The sequence below is a fragment of the Lates calcarifer genome, linkage group LG8, assembly GCF_001640805.2.
Source record: "Lates calcarifer isolate ASB-BC8 linkage group LG8, TLL_Latcal_v3, whole genome shotgun sequence".
Classification (NCBI taxonomy): Eukaryota; Metazoa; Chordata; class Actinopteri; family Centropomidae; genus Lates; species Lates calcarifer.
Window position 1 is genome coordinate 23872596 of NC_066840.1, and position 16703 is coordinate 23889298.

At 47.5% G+C, this 16703-nt stretch overlaps 1 protein-coding gene across 1 annotated transcript in view; it reads right to left on the bottom strand.

Annotated features, from left to right (window-relative positions):
• The window catches only part of abca1b (ATP-binding cassette, sub-family A (ABC1), member 1B), a 31792-nt gene that overhangs the window by 4440 nt on the left and 10649 nt on the right, over positions 1-16703 (bottom strand). The window contains 39 exon segments of the mRNA XM_018679580.2: positions 45-171; positions 293-422; positions 670-793; positions 879-1023; positions 1116-1231; positions 1332-1509; positions 1665-1834; positions 2209-2283; positions 2391-2496; positions 2576-2608; positions 2706-2800; positions 2911-3100; positions 3189-3287; positions 3379-3503; positions 3592-3740; positions 3834-3959; positions 4063-4114; positions 4191-4441; positions 4523-4598; positions 4695-4721; positions 4723-4916; positions 5008-5285; positions 5380-5511; positions 5682-5856; positions 5952-6065; positions 6165-6369; positions 6464-6685; positions 6769-6818; positions 6821-6911; positions 6913-6991; positions 7075-7251; positions 7396-7601; positions 7702-7896; positions 8186-8302; positions 8401-8540; positions 8994-9234; positions 11663-11752; positions 13151-13354; positions 13666-13787. Of these exon segments, the coding sequence (XP_018535096.2) occupies positions 45-171; positions 293-422; positions 670-793; positions 879-1023; positions 1116-1231; positions 1332-1509; positions 1665-1834; positions 2209-2283; positions 2391-2496; positions 2576-2608; positions 2706-2800; positions 2911-3100; positions 3189-3287; positions 3379-3503; positions 3592-3740; positions 3834-3959; positions 4063-4114; positions 4191-4441; positions 4523-4598; positions 4695-4721; positions 4723-4916; positions 5008-5285; positions 5380-5511; positions 5682-5856; positions 5952-6065; positions 6165-6369; positions 6464-6685; positions 6769-6818; positions 6821-6911; positions 6913-6991; positions 7075-7251; positions 7396-7601; positions 7702-7896; positions 8186-8302; positions 8401-8540; positions 8994-9234; positions 11663-11752; positions 13151-13354; positions 13666-13787 (5426 nt within the window).

Genomic DNA, 16703 nt, shown 5'->3' on the forward strand with positions numbered 1-16703 from the left:
CTTTACCCAGAATGCACAGTGGACCTCAGGATGAGACCATGTACCTTGGTGAGCTGTCGGAGCTCCAGGATGTCTCCGTGTCCGAGGCCGTGGACGATCCTCTGCCTCTCTCGGGCCACGTCCTCGTCCTCCTCGCCCAGCGGTCCCAGTTTGGTGAGTGCACTGACCGACCTGCGGACAGACACACACAGAGCTATTCCAGTTTGTTCTACCGCCCCCAGGTGGACAAAAAGATGCATCGCAGCAGCTGAAAACACTAATAACATGTTTGTGTCTGTGTGTGTTTTCATACCTGGGTTTGATGCAGAATCTGTACTGGATGAGGACGGTGATGATGAAGAACACCACTCCCTCCACGGCCATGGCAAACAGGTTTTTCCCCACCATGTCCCACTCCAGAGGAGAGCGGAACCTGTTCTCACCTGAAACACAACAACACCAACATTAACACAACCATTTAACAACCACCTGTCACTGACTACTGCTTAAATGAAAGGAGTTCACATCTGGCACTTTATCAGGAATGTTTAAAAAAGCAGGAATCTGGGATTGTTAGCGTGTGTGAGGCGACTCAGACAGGAGTTGCTGTTATAATGACAGGATACTACTTTAACCTTTCAGCTGCTTGATGAAAAATATTACTACTGGCAGGAGGTATTTTTGTGTTACCGAATCTCTCGAGGGCGTCGGCCATCGCCTGGTTCTTCACCATGTCGATGAGTCCTCGGCCGAGACAGAAGTGAGGGAAGATGAGGAGGACGTTCTTCAGGATGTCGTTGATTCCTCCGATCTCCTGCGAAGAACAGAAAGTTAAACCAACAGCTCTCGGGTTTATTATTTTATTTTACAGCAGCTGCAGCCTCTCAGCGAGGACTCACGTTGTTCCCGAACAGCTCCATGACGAAGGTGGAGATGCTGCCGTTGATGCCGATGAGGATGTTGACGCTGGTGAGGACGACGTACGCCGTGCTGGGGATCGTGAAGAAGAAGGAGGCCGGGTACATGAGCGGCGTGATCGACCAGCTGAAAATGAAACAGAATGAAAACATGAGGAAAAAACTTCAACAGTAACCAAAACCTAAAGGATCCTCCGCCAGTGTAGTCAAGTATCTGACCCGTAGAGCAGCAGCAGCAGGGCGAGGACCGGCAGGTTGGTGGAGGAGACGTAGGCTTTTTGTTGGAAACAGATGAAGATGACAACGACCAGCGTCGCCGGGACAACGTAGTTACACTGTAGAGAGACACAAACACACACGTGCATCAACACCAAACACACACACGACGACATACACACTCTGACTGAGAGGGTGCGCTTTGTTTTGGCGTCTCACCATGTCCCAGATGAAGTTGGCCGTCCAGTAGAGCAGCGGCTGTACTCCGCTGATGAACTGCATGTGTTTGGCTTTACTGACTCTCTCCTGGATGAGGAAGACCACGAAGCTCGCCGGGACGAAGGACATGGCGAAGATCACACAGATGGACACCAGGACGTCCACGGAGGTCGTCACCCTGGAGACGGGCAGGAGGAGGAGGTGGAGTTAGTGTTAATGGTTAAAAAGACTCCTGATATACAAAATAAAAAGCCTCTGTAGCAGAGAGTTTGCAGACACCTGACGGCCCATCAGATTGGGCTTGTCCAGGTGTGTACAGGTGTGTGTACTCACAGTGCGACCTGGGACAGCTGCTCCTTGGTCAGGTTCAGAGGATGGTTAGAAGCACTGATGCCGTACTTGCTGGGGTCTTTGCCTTCAGGAAGGTTTGCTCTCAGGATGCCGTTGTTCATCACGTTGATGAACGCTCCGATACTGTGCCAGCCTTTATTATTGAACCAGATCTGACAGGAGACAGTTCAACATTTAATCAGTTCATTTCATTCATTCATTCACAAAAGGCAATTAAATACACTGAATATTTATCTAAGTGAAGCAATTTAAGCTCCAGGAGTCAAGAAATATATTTAGAATTAGACGCTGTATTTAAATCTCTTCATTTAAATCCAGTTCAGCTGACAAGAAAAAATCTGTGTCTGATCTTGAGTTACAGTTGGAATTCATCTGAATTCATAACTCTCTGTTCTTGTATGTATAAGTTATTTCCACAATAATTCACAGTAAACGATCAGGGAATCACCGGGGAGTTTCAGACCTATAAAACAACTATTTCAAAATCTCCTCACACAGCTGCTTTGTTAAAAATCTGTTTTCTCACCTTGACGTTGTTCTTTGTGTCTAGACCGTTGATGAAACCCGACAGACTGTCCAGGAATCGATCTGCAGCAGCTCCCTGCAGGAAAAACAACAGCTCAACATTTCAAATGACCCTCGACGTTTCAGTCACGACTAAGATATAAAGTTGTTGTTTTGAGAGAAATCAACGTTTCTGAAACTGACCTTCTGTAGCTCAAAGATCTTTCTGACTCGTTCGATGGCGTCATCGATCTCATTGGCTGGTGGGAGGACCTGAGTGCTCCTGGCGCCCAATGAGAAGCCTCCGTATCTGCAGAGAGGAAAAACCGGATTAAAATCTGGAAAATTGACACAGAGCTGAGGATTTAAAACTAGAATCAGACACTGACCTGAACTCGTTCACCCAGACTTTGTTCTTCAAACTGTGAAAACAAACATTCAGACAGAAACTTTTAATTCTTGTTTTTGAACTTTTTCCAGGTATGTTTTTTAATCAGCTGAGTCCTCCCAGGGTCTCACCTCTTGCCGATGATCTGAGCGTAGGTTTTCACCAGGTAGTCAGAGATGTTTCTCCCCGTCAGGTTCTGCAGAGTGTCGGTGGCGCTCAGTTTCATCTGAAAACAACAAGAGAAACAGTCAGATTTTTTTACAAACATCACATTCATACATTTGACCCTAAAATTCCCTCTGAGTTCATGTCCCGCTCGGTTTCATGTGGTCTGACCTCAGGTGGCGGCAGACCTCCGGCTCCAGCAGGACAGTCTGGCAACATCTTCTTCTTGCCGTTGCAGCTGCAGAAACAGGCTGGAGATGGATCCTCCATGGTCCAGTTTCTGGAGCTGAACAGCTGCTGGACACTTTCAGGGACCTCAGGAATGTGCCAGTCGTCATCGCCCATGGTGCAGGGAGCCTCTCTGAGGACGAGGAGGACAGAGAGCGTTATGATAAAGAAGCAAAATGTCTGCTCCAATGTCGGACTACTGACATCTCTAAGCGTCTTACGGGATGGGATGTCCTTCCATGCAGCGAGTCCCAAAGCCTGGAGCGTCCAGAAGAGCGTTTAATAACTTCTGCATGTTGGCGTCTCTGGGTGCATCGTCGCTGACAGGAGACAGAGACGGAGGAGGACAGTCAGACAACGATAAATATATAAGAATTAGATTGTTTGCACACACTTTGTGACAGTCGTTACCTGATGAAGGTGACCTGGTCCTCGTACATCCAGGGCTGCAGCTCCAAACTGGGGTATTTTCCAAACGGGGGGACGATGAGACTGAAGACGAGGGCGATGCAGACGAACACAGCGGGAAGAACAATCTGAAAAACAAACGCATTAAAAAGGGAATAAATAAATACACAATACACAAATGTTAAATTGGCATAGTGTCACGTGATCTCAGCGTACCTGAGCGAAGAAGCCCTTCCTGGATCGTCGAGCGTACAGAAACCGTTTCCACATGAGAGCCACAAACTGCTGCCTCTTCAGACTCCAACCAGCCACCTGATACGAGCCTTTCCCATCAGTGCAGTTCAACCAGTCCGTCTCCCTGCACTCTGAGAGGACGCGACACAGGTCACATGATTAAACACGATACACCAGTGTTTGTGTGTGTTCTAGTGTGTTAATGTGTGTGTATTATTGTGTACCAGGGTCCCCGTCGGAGTCGTTGCAGTCGTTGTTGTCGTCCTCTGTTAAAGGTCTCAGGCAGCTCTGATGGTCTCCTCCTCCGAAGGCGTGAGTCCTCCTCCGTCTCCGAACAGGAAGTGTACCGTCTGAACACACACCATAAAATGTACGGATTGATGCAGTGACTGGTTTTCAGTGTTAGAGACTCTTATTTTGAAAAGACAGATGAGGTCAGAGGTCACTCCTCACCTGAGGGAACATCAGTGTCGACTCCGTTATCTTCAGCCACTTTCAGGAAAATCTACAAAAACAAGAAACTTTATTTAGTTTTGTTTTTACCTCTTCAGTGTCATCACGTGATAAAAAACACGTCCCACCTCCTCCAGCGTGGTGTCGGACACCCCATAGCTGGAGATGCCGAGGTCGGGCAGTTTCACATCCAGGTCTTTGAAGAGCTCCACGAAGGCTCCGTCCTTGGCGGCGCTGTACGGCAGGATGTAGGTCAGCTCGTGTCCCAGGTCCTCCACCAGGCGGGCGGCGGGGACGTGGCGCAGGATCAGACTCGAGACCAGAGACACATCCGGGGGGACGAAGGGGATGTCGCAGATGGACGCTGCGGGGCCATTCTCTGAGGACGAAGACGAGAGACACAGATCAGATCCACCTGAAGGTGAACTTATCAAACGCTCTGCAGGAACAGAGAGCTCACCGATGGTAGCGGCCTCACTTTCATGTTCGCTGCCGAGTCCTGCGTCGCTGCTGCTGACTGAGGCGCACTCCTCCTCCTGAAACACACACAACAAAATACTGCAGTGAAGTAGCTGATACTACACTGACAGAGCACAATACTGCAGTAAAATACTGGTGTGAGTGGCTGAGACCTTCTTGGTGAAGGAGACAGTGCTGGATGGAGTTCCTGCAGGAGCTGAGCGATGGTTCTGGTTCTTTCTTCACCAGCGTCAGGTAATAACCCGTCCCCAGCTGGTTCTTCAGGTAGAGAGAGGAGCCCACGCAGCACAGCTTCCCGTGGGAGATGATGGCGATCCGGTCGCCCAGGATGTCCGCCTCGTCCATGTGGTGTGTGGACAGAATGATGGTCCGACCTGACGGGACACAGGACGATCAAATTAAGTCCTGCTGGAGATGAAAAACCAAACCACAGCTGATTAAAACCGACCAATCAGAGAGCCTCACCCTGTCTGTACTTCAGCAGCAAATCCCAGATTCCTCTGCGAGCATAGGGGTCGACTCCAGCTGTGGGCTCGTCCAGGATCACGACCTTTGACCCTCCAACAAAGGCCAGAGCCACAGACAGTTTCCTCTGCATGCCCCCGGACAGAGTGCTGGTCCTGGAGGTGCGTTTGTGCGGCAGCCCGGTGTCCTGCAGGATCTGCTCGATCTCACCTTTCACCTGCTCCTCCGACAGGCCTTTAAGCCGGGCGTAGAACCAGATGTGCTCCTCCACCGTCAGCCTGCAGGGGGCGCCGACAACACAAGCATGGTCACATGATAGACTGGATGAGGATCTTTACAAGTTTTAAATTCTGAAATAAAGAAACATCTCACATGCTGAAGAGGACGTTGTGTTGTGGACAGACTCCAAGACTCTGTCTGATGGCACTCAGCTCCGTTCGGATGTCTCTGCCCAGGATGTAGGCGGTACCAGAGGTCGGAGGGAACAGACCGGTCAGGATGGACCTGCAGGGACGAGACACGAGGAGACAGTGCACTGAGTATAGCCTGTTTATATACCTGTGCTTGTGTCTCTATCTGTCTATACCAGTTGATCTTTACTCACATGCTGACGGTTTTTATTACAGCTCTCATGTTTATAACTGTGTCAGTGCTGGTCGTTGTCCTTGACTTACATTGTGGTGGTTTTTCCGGCTCCGTTGTGTCCCAGGAAGGACGTGATTTGTCCCTCGTAGAAGCCGAGCGTCAGTCCGTCCACCGCCAGTTTCTTACCGTGACGGTAAACCTTCACCAGGTTCTCGATGTAGACGCCGGGCTCCAGGTGAGCTGGCTCCTCCTCTATGCACACAGCTGGGGGAAGAACAAGTGCAGTTCAGGAATTTTCTTTTATATTATGTGCAGCTCTGTAGCGCCACCTAGTGGCCACGTTGTGTTACAGCACTCACCTCCAGGGTTTCCTTTCCGGTTCAGAGGGACTTTGTTGGACTTCCCGTCCTTGTCTCCGAACCAGTAGGACTTGGTGAAGGGGAAATACCAGGGCCGAGGGATCCCGTACTGACCTGAGGAGACGCAGCAAATAAATTAAAATTCAATTTGTTCAGTTCAAGTCTGACTTCTAACCACATGTCGTTTAGGTTAAAGATGATGTCTATTCTCACCTGGAAACACGGCCTCGATGTACCAGGTGAGGACTCCGTACAGGAAGGAGTCGAAGTACATGATGATGATGGCGGTGCGGAGGCTGAAGTCGTCCTCCTCCAGAGGACTCGACACCAGGTTCTTCCACTGGATACCCACTCCCTGCTCCTCGAACAGAGCAAAGTACTCACAGCCAAACCCAAACGCCACCGGAGAGAGGAGGCTCTGCAGGGAGAAGGAGGAGGTCATGTGATTCGCTCCGTCCAATCACAGCACAACATTAAAACAAGAGATGTATTAAAAGGTCGACAAAACTTACGGCGAAGACTTTGGCTCCAAAGCCGATGTAGTCCTGCCAGGCGACGCAGAGCACGTAGGGTAGGTAGAGGGTGAAGTAGATGATTCCTCCGCAGGCGGCCGCCAGGTTAGCTCGGGCGAACGCCGTGCTGAGGAGGAAACACTGCATGATGGTCACCACGGCAAAGGATCCCAGGAAGAGGAAGACCACGCCAGGGTCGCTGTAGGGCAGCAGGTTCCCTTTCTGCACCAGACACAACAGAGTCAGTCACACCAGGTTATTAACAGAAACTAGTCACATGTGTTTTGTGTGTCTCTGGTCGTCACCTTGAGCAGCAGCACCAACAGCCCGGCGCTGATCAGCAGGGGAATCAGCTGCTGATGAACCAGCTGAACCACAGGATGCCGTTATCCAGTCCCATAATCCTCATGGTCTCCTTCAGCCTCGCCTCCTTCTCGTACACCACAGCTCTTCAGGATGATCGCCACCGAGTACATCCAGGCCAGAGTCATGAAGAGAGGCATGGAGCGGCTCATCACCCGCAGGAAACTGAGACAGAAGACGTGAAGAAAGGGTTGAGACAGAGCGGAAACTCAAACCCAGAGCAGGTGAAACACTGTGAGTTTTCGTACATGTCGTCTACGTAGCAGGGGTACGGCATCTGCTGGATGTAAACTCCCGTCTTCTCCTTGGTGCCCGTCACCGCTCTTATGATGCCTTGCTCAATAACGTCCTGCAGGTACGAGAACCCTCCCCAGATGTACCTCATGTCCTCAAAGGGGTCGGCACGAGGACCCGGGTCCCAGTACCTGAAGAGGAAAAGAGAGGTGAGTGTTTAAAAACAAACCTTCTCAGGCGTCGTGTTGTTTTTACTGGAGTAACTTCAGGGTCACAGAGGTCGTTCCCACCATTCAGGAACAGGAACTCTTTCATCTGTGTCTGTGTGTCCTTACGCGTCTTTGATCTTATTGGTCCTCTCCACGTTGTCGATGTCCATGCGGATCTTGTAGTTGAGCTTGGGCGGCAGCTCGGTGGCGTTGGGAGGGACGTCCGGGAACACGATCCCCGCCCAAAACTTCCTGTCCTCCAGCAGCACCATGGACTGGTTGACCAGTCGCTCCTCGCTGGAGACCGGCTCCAGTTTGTCCAGGTTCACACACTAACACACACACAAAGAGGAGGTCAGGTCATGTGATCTTCACCTGCACGACTTCCGAGACAAAACGTGGCCCTGACTGCATTTATTTCTGCTGACTGACCTCCATGAAGCGGGAGATGCTCATGATGGCCTGGTCCGTCTCGTTGAACACCTCCCTCCAGGTGAGGGCGGTGCCCGGCGGCCGGGGGTCGTCCGCCTGCCTGGACAGGAAGTTGGAGATGTCGGCCACAGTCCAGTCGGTGTCGGACAGCTGAGCGTGGAAGAACTTGGCGGTGACGTTGTTCTTTAGCAGAGTCTGGACAGAACAGACAGAAAGACGGGTCAATTTACTTTCACTGCAGCAGCTTTTATCTCAGTTTATTCTATTTTATTCTATTTTCTTTTTTATTTGCTGCATATTTGATGAATTGTCTAGAGCAGAGATGGTGTCAGTAAAAGTTCTTCTTGCCGTAAAAGTCACAAGTAAAAAGGTAAATTAATTAATTTAAATAAAAGCTGCGTGATGAAATGAAAGATGATGAGGCGAAGAAGAAGAAGAAAAAGAAGGTGAAGAACAGGTGAGGTGGTGGGCGGAGCCTGCTTACCCTGATCACGTCCATCTGCTGGCTGTTCTCCATGAAGTTCCACACTTTGGGTCTCATCTCCTCCCACATTCCTCCCAGGTCCCTGAACACGCCGAGCTCCTGGAAGGTCCGGTTCACCTGAACGCACCACAGACACACAGATCAGATACAGGTGAAACAGACTCCTCCTCTGCCTCTTCCTGCAGGAAGAGATGAGACAGGAAGTGATGTCGTACCTCGTGTATGACCCTCTGCGTGGCCGGGGTGTGGGGGGTGTACAGGATCTTCCCCATCAGCAGAGGCTTCAGAGCCTGCCAGATCATCCTGGACATCGGGTTAGAGTCCATGCTCTTCACCAGACTGTTACAGTACGGAGCTGGAAAACAAACAAATAAACAAACAAACAAACAAAAACACACAGGAAGGACAGAGGTTAATCCTGATTGGTTCATTTTGCAGGAGCAGACTATCAGAGCTGTGATGTTTAAATCATTTCAGTTTTGTTCAGTCGGTTTGGTGGACAGCTCTAAATACTACAATACCCATGAGCCTCAGCGGCTGTTGCTATAAAGAAGAAGCCAATCAGAGCTGCAGGGAATTCAAAATGTTTATATAATAATAAACTGGTTATTAAATTCATCCCAACCTGACTTTAAAACCCTGGAATGACAGAACATGAAGCTCTGCGTTTGGCTGTTTCTTAGTGAAATGCACCCTGGGAGTCGTAGTTGACCTCTTTCCTTCATGTTTTACGTCTACAGGCTTCTTATACCTTTAACCCCCCCTCCACCCTGACCCTCCTGTCAGTGTATAAACCACGAGGACTCACTGGAGGAGTTGTCGTAGAGCGACGTGGGCTCGTCGTCGCTGCTGTTGTGGTTTCCGAACAGAGCCTTGTAGTTGCTGTCCTCGTACCAGTTGAGGGATTTGATCTGCAGGCCGCCGCCTTCGGGGTGACCGCACACGATCCTGGACACCGCCTGGTACATGGCGCTGGGCGACGACGTGGCGTTGTGCGTCAGGAAGATGATCTCGTTCCTCAGGTCGATCCAGCTCTTCATACTGGCCAACTGGAGATCAGAGACAGGGGACTGGTCAGACTGGAAGTGGGCATGTGTCGGCCATCTTTATGTACAGTCAGTGGTTTAAACCTGCACTAACTGATGTTTAGTTCCTGGATTCATCAGTTTATCTCCACAGACTCTTTTACAATCACATCATCAGTTCAGTGAAGGTTGAAGTCGAAGGCACCAGGTGAAGGTTTAAACAAAATAAAAACAGTTTTAGACGGTTCAGAAGACGCCTGCCCGTCAACATGAGTCATGAGTTCAGAAAAGTCTGACCTCTGCTCTGAAAAATAAATCGCTGACGGTAACCTTAAGTCCGTCACGACTTCCTGTTGATGCTCTGAGTCATTTCAAATCTGTTGGCGTCATTGGTGCCCGAGTTCACCACACTGAACCAAACCTTCGCACACAAACGTCCCGCATTTCCTTATTCCTGCTTTTAATTCCTGTCAGAAATGTGACAGTTGGAGTCTCTTTAATGACGTGAGAAATGTTCAATTTTACCATTGAATCTGATGTTGGAGGTAAAAAATGAATCTCCAAAATAACCCATAACTCCCAGCTGTTCTGCACATTCAGTAGAGTAAAAGTAGAGCTGAGAGGAGGAGGTTCGGACGGAGGGATTGTTGTGGTTTCCTGCAGAAGCTCCGAGAGGAAGAGCTGGAGGTTACTGCAGGTCGACGCTTGAGCAGAAGTGAAACCGTCACAACACAAGATCTAAGGGAAAGGTTGTTTATTTAAAGGAATGTTATGCAGATTTTTTCCCCTGTAGGTTTAGTAAAAATGCTTCATTTATGATTCACTCTTCTGTGTTACATTACTGTGGTAATACTTAATGTTCATTGACTTCCAGAGACAGATTCTAACAGGGATAAACAGTGAACTGGATTTTCAGTCAACTAAATAAATCCTGATACTCGAAGTATCGCCTCACGGGTTGTGGCCAAAAACATGTTCTGTGAGGTCACGTTGACCCTTCCTGATATATCGTGTTCACAAGAACTTGTTGTCGGCGTGACCTTCGACCTTTAACCATCAAAATCTAATCAGTTCATGTGAATGTGCCAAATTTGAAGGGATTCCCTCGAGGTATTACAGAGATACTGTGTTCGGGGACAACCTGAAAATATAATGCCTCTGGCCGCAGATGTCGCCGGGGAGGTGGCAATAAAAACTTTTTGTCCCAGCATGCCTGGGTATGCTCTGACAGATGGAAGTAGGTGAGAAGTTTCTGGAAACCTTCACCTTGTTTCCCTCACGTCAACAGGACAGGTTTGTGTCAGGGTCAGCCGAGGTTTTCACGTGACCGCGACGAGCAAACAGAGGGAGGTTTATGTTTTTAAATAAAGTTTGTTTTAGCTGAGTTTGTAACTTTTAGTAGTGTAAAAAAAAACAGTCACCTCAGCTCTGAGATTTTGTTTGTCTTCTTCATGTGACAAACACTGGAACAAAAAAAAATCCCAAAACTCAAACCAGACACTTCCTCTTTGACAAGAATTTCAAAGTAAAGCTCAGAGACTGAATCTAAAAAAGCTATTTGGATAAAACATGTTAAGTTGTTTAAAGAATCAGTTGGTGTTTTTTAACAACATCCTCTAAATTACAGGATTATTTACTTTAATTATATAACACAGGAGTTTCTATTAAACACACACACACACACACACACACTCCTGTTCCTGACTCAGCATCCACATAAACCAAACAAAACACAGCAGTCACATGTTTTCAATTCTGCCCAGTTGGTGTGTGTGTGTGTTGAAGTGTGTGATAACCTCAGGGTGAAAAACAACAAACTGTGTCAGTCTGACTGAACTTTACTCTGATTATCAGACTGTCCTCACCAAGAAGAGTCTCAGTCCAGGACCAGCTTATAACGTGTCCCCAGTGTGTCCCCCAGTGTGTCTCGTCTGTATTCTCCAGTCTGCTCCTGAGTCCTCAGAGCTGCTGGTCTCTGTGGGTTCACCACCACAGCCTCATTTTATTTAACGTTAACCTGGTTTTATTGCAGCTTTCAGAGCCTCCTCGGCGCTGAGACCTCCACCACGTCCGCTAAAAAGCTCCGTGCAGCCAGCTGCAGCGTCTGCAGCGTCTCAGCGGGACGCCGAGCGAGCACGAAGACGGACGCTGAGTGTTTGTTGTTTGTTCAGACTCATGTTTTCTCTTGCTCGGAGGACTGTGAAGCGAAAACCTGCTGAGACGTTTGAGTCTTTGTTCAGCTGGGAGCTCATCTGTCTCTGCTGCAGGAAAACAGCTTTTATCCGGACACAAAGACTCACAGAGACACTCGGAGCTGCCAAGTAAACCCAGTGGCCCCAGTTCGCTGCTAATGTGGACTGAGAGATACCAGATCTACTGGAGGGGACATGTTAGTCCATCAGGTAGACTCTGACCGCACCGCAGGGGTCAGGTGATCAGGTGCGTCTCTTACCTCGACTGCCAGCGAACCAAGACTGTCCAGGAGTTTGTTGGTCGCCCTGGCAACGTGTCTGACGGCCTCGGGGTCGGACCTCACGTCACTCTGAGAGACGCAAAGAGACAAAATCAGTTTTAGTTTAAATCCTCAGCATTCAGAAAAAAAAGCAGCTTCACTAATAAATATAAATAGTTTTTTACAATAGGTTTTCTATTAAATTTAACTGTTAACATCTTTTATTTTTTTTTTGCCAAGACAAGAGTCAAACTTAAGGTTAGTTTTAATCTCAGTGAAACACGCCTGCTTGTTTCATCAGATTTACCTATTTCTTTTCATATTCAATTAATTGGAATAGTTCGGGAACAGGCACTCGATTTAATGCTGATCTCTTATAAATAAAGCGTCTTGATCAGCTGATCTATGAACAGAAAAAAAACACAGCTGCAGATATGAGTGCTGAAGATCACGGTTTTATTTAGGACAAAGGACATTGCTCTGTTTGATAAAACCTGACTGAAGTATTTGGTGTATTCACTCACAGTTTTTCTAACACAAACAGCAGATTTTAATGTATTCTAATTATTCCTGACTTTTCTAAACTCTGAGTTCATTCACAGCTGATTCTCCTTTAACTTCACTGAGACTCTAAACTGAGTGATTTTCTCTCCGAGTCTCTGAATGAAGGATTTTAAAGTTTCTCTCTCCTGCTGCTGTGGAGACTCGGCAGAAACGGCCTTGAATTAGTTTCAGGTTCACACAGTCAGTCAGCAGCTCGTAGATTTCTGCAGACAAAAGAAGCCGAGGCCTCTCTGACGTACGGCTCGCTTTCAAACCTTCAAAACCTTTAAAACTGGTCTCCAGGCTACGAAAACTGAGACTGATAAAGAGCAGGGGCAGGCCGAGACACGCCTCCTCCCACACACACATAACACACTGAGTACACAGCAAACACACCTGAGCAGTGCGACCCAGGTGAAAACACCCTCTGGTATTCACAGATTGTTTCACACCACAACTCAGTGAGAAGAAAAAGTAAAACTAAAACAGTCTGTTTGTTTTGGTATTTCTTTGTAAATGTGTTGAACCTCTGATGTTTGAGCTGCTTTAACTTTAACTCTGGCACCTGTACATTTAAATTCATGTCGACTTGTTTCTAACGTCTCTGAAGAACAAATAAATAAATAAAAATAAATCTGTGTTAAAGTCTTTCTTGTCCAGGTGCTGAGTCCAGTTTAAATCAAAGATCAGAAATGTTAAAGCTAAACTCAAGGTCCTCTTACCAGCTTTTTTCTGAGCTTTTGAAAGACATCTCATGGTCTTCACTGGTGAATGGATTTGTTGGTGTTAGCTCCCCCTGATACTCTGCTGAAAGCTCAGGGAAAAAAGCTAATACGTGGCCCTTGAGTTCAGATTTGACCGGACCTCTGCTGATGACCAATCAGAGCTCTGCCATGTGACCTCTCGCCTGTCGACAGGTGTGTGTGTGTGTGTGTGTGTGTTTACCCAGATGGGTTTGAGGAAGTCCAGGTTGTTCATGAAGTGCTCCTCAGCGTGGTTCAGCCAGACGGGCGGCGCCTGACAGATGACTTCCTGCACCAGGACCGCCACCTGTTTGTCCGAGATCGTCACAAAGTCCTCCAGACTCCGCTTGCCCCCCTTCCTAGGACACATGTCCCTTAGGTGGACCCCGAAACCTTTGAGGAGGACCTGAGTCACAGACCAGAGACCAGAGATTAGAGACCAGAGGACGGCAAGAGAAAAGGTTCAAAGGGTAGGTTCAACATCAGGAGCAGGAAAACTGACTTTTATTCCATATTCTGTGATTTTTACTCTCAACTTTCAGAAAATATTATTTGACTTTCTAAATTTTATTTCACATTCTCAGACTTTTATCCAAAACTTTTGGTCTTTATTCGGAGTTTTTCAGTTTCCTGTTCCATCCTTTAATGACAGAAACTTGAATTAAACGTCCTCGTGTTCAGTGTGTCACTGTGGGTATGTGCAGAGCGCCTCCTCACCTTCTCCAGGTTGACGTCGGCCTCGGTGATCTGCTGGACGCTGTGTTCGGGGAAGGAGGCGTTTCTGAGCAGAAAGCTCGACAGAGTCTCATTGTCTCGCAGGAAATGCTTCAACTTGAAGCCTGTGGGAGAAAAAAAACAGAGCAGGTCAGACTCTCAGTGTCCTCAGAGAAACCTGACGCCTCTTCAGTCCTCCCCCTCCTCCCCCTGTAAATCCTGGGGCTGCACAGTTTTGTTGGATGTGTTGATCTACTGTTGGTCACTTTTAGGTTTTACCACGCCTTAGCAGTGATTAGCAGACGTCTTCTGCCCCAGGTTTTTGCTTCTCAGGCTGCAGAGAAGCTACTACCTGACCGCCTGCAGACACTACTCAGGGCAGTAAAAGTCATTCAATATTAAACTCAAAAATTACTTATTAATAGATGTATCGATAATTAATAATGAATTATTAATGTATTAACAGAGTCTTGCAGTCATGAGGTGGATACAGATCAGCAGATCAATAAAGGTGATGATCAGTGATTTCTCTGTGACTCCAGAACACAAACAAACTGATCTCCTGTCAGTCACGATCCGATTTCTCCACCATGAGTCCTGATGCAAGATGACATAATGAAAACTGTCCTGTCCGTCATGTGACTTCATGTTTACTCTTTGTTTGTTTGTTAAAATGTCAGACTGATCATGAACCAGATCTAAAGGACAGCTCTGGTTTGGAGACAGAGACCTGACATAACTGGGACTTTCAGAGGGAAGTCGTGACCATATTTGGGCGCTCTGGGTGCGTGTATATGGAAATGAGCCTGTATGAGCACATGGAAATAAAACAGGTGAGTTTTGCCTTGTTCCTACAAACCTTCACTTGTCTCCCTGTACTTCTACCTGTCTCACCTGCACATGTTGTCACATGTCTGGACGACAAACCTTTCACTCAGGTGGAGCTCAGAGGAAACCTGCATCACACCAGATATTTACAGTTTATTTGGACAAAGCCCCAGCACGCCCCCTCCCAGTCTTTTCTTCTTGTGCAGGTTTGAACAGGCAGAGGAACGTGTTCAAAGCAACAGGAAACACGGTGCTTAAACTGTGACCTGTGCGGTCTCTTCAACCTTCGGTCTACTGCTGATCTGATCGCAAATCCGCTGATTTTAACTCTGATGTTTAAAGATCTAAATGATCCAAAACCCGGCCGTACGTCAGAGCTCCTGATGTGGCTCTTAAGCCTCCGCTCGGAGAGAACAAACTGTCCTCACCGGGCTGAAGATCCACGGAGAGAAGAGCAACACAAGGAGCTGTGTTGACATTGTGTTTATGGCTGATTGAGCCGCTCTCACACTCAGTGGACTCAAACATGCAGATGCATCACATGATCCATCAGCCATCAACAGCTCCGGGTCGACTCTGGGAAGTTAAAGGAAGCTGCTGAACCCTCTGCTTCTTCATCACATCATGAGTCCTCTGACGAGTCGTCTCTACCAGTTTTACAAATGCAGGGGCCACATCATCTCCTCCTCCTCCAGCTAAATACTTCAGCACCTGAGCAGCTCCACCTAAAAACTCATGTGTAAGTCAAGAAGATGTTTTCCCGTCTCCTCTAACCTCCTCTGCGATCGATCAGATTAGATGGTTCAGCTGCCGTCATTAACCTGGATTTGTAATCAGGAAACATCAGAGCAGAGTTCACCTGTTCACCTGGTTAACAGGTAGAATTTATGAGCTGTAATTAAAGCTCAGTTTTATGTTCGTTCAGTCACAGAAAGATATGAACCTGTGACAGAGCAACAGCACTGAGTGAAGAGGAAGACGTGAACGAGGATCTTCGCCAGCTCAGATCAACCATTATTACTCTGTTTATGACTGGCTGAGGTGCGTTCGAACGCCTTGTAAAATCCTCTATAAACACCCACATTATTACTGTGCCAATCAACCTTTATTCAATGAATGTAGAAAAAGCCATGAAAGAAACAAACAGAGCCTACAGGGATTTATGTTTGAGCAGCCAGGACCCGCCGCATCCTGTCGCTTCACTGTAGAAATATCTGCTGCTGCCTGATCCTCCACCTTTCATCACCATCCAAAACAACAAACTACACCAACAATCTGTGGTAAGTTAACATGACGAGGCATAAATATGAATCGTCCCCTGAAAGATGCTGCAGCGATTAAAACACACCTGTGCAGAGTCAAACACCTGAACCAGCAGAGAACACTACTTCAACAGCTGTTTGTAATGTTGTTCTGTTTTTATTTCTGCTGTAACGTCATGTGACTGATGTTTAACCTCCAGGTGTTCTGGATTAAATAAAATCACACCGGTCTGTTTTCTGCTAATTAGGAAACAGGAAGGAGAAGAAGAATAAGATGCTTTTCACAGCTTCTCTCTGCGGCGAGGACAAGCCGGAGGTACGGAGGCCTCGCAGGGACAAAAAGAGCTGACTGTGCTGATCTGCAGAGGTGGGCTAACTGTGTTAGTGACGGGTCAGAGGACAGGTGGAGCTGTCTGACATCAGCAGCTCTGAGTGATGTGATTGGTCAAATGAGGAACGATTTCCAGCAGAGAAACATGTCGGCTTCAATCACGAACCTCCGCAGAGGATTCAAACTAAACTTTATTCAGCTACACGGACGACACAAAGGCGGGAGGGCTAGGTCTGGAACAGATGACTGACAAACTACTGTTTCATAACCACTCACATGCTTGCTCTGGAGCTTTTGACCGTATCACACAGTCTTCATCAGTGAGTCCTCATGGAACTGCAGATATTCAAATAATGAAAATAAAAATACTGCTAAGGAAAGCATGAACATCTACAGCACCATGACAGAACTTGATCTGCTGATGAAGACTGTGTGATATGGTCAAAAGCTCCGGAACAACTGGACCTTTCAAATCCTTTTAGAATTCAAATCGAGCCTGGAGATGCCCACTGTTTGATTGACAGGTGACAAAGAGGAAGTGAAAGGGAAACATAAATGATTGATTATTGATTGATAAATTCTTTGAGTTGTGGACTGTCAAAATAAAAGAATCTACTGAA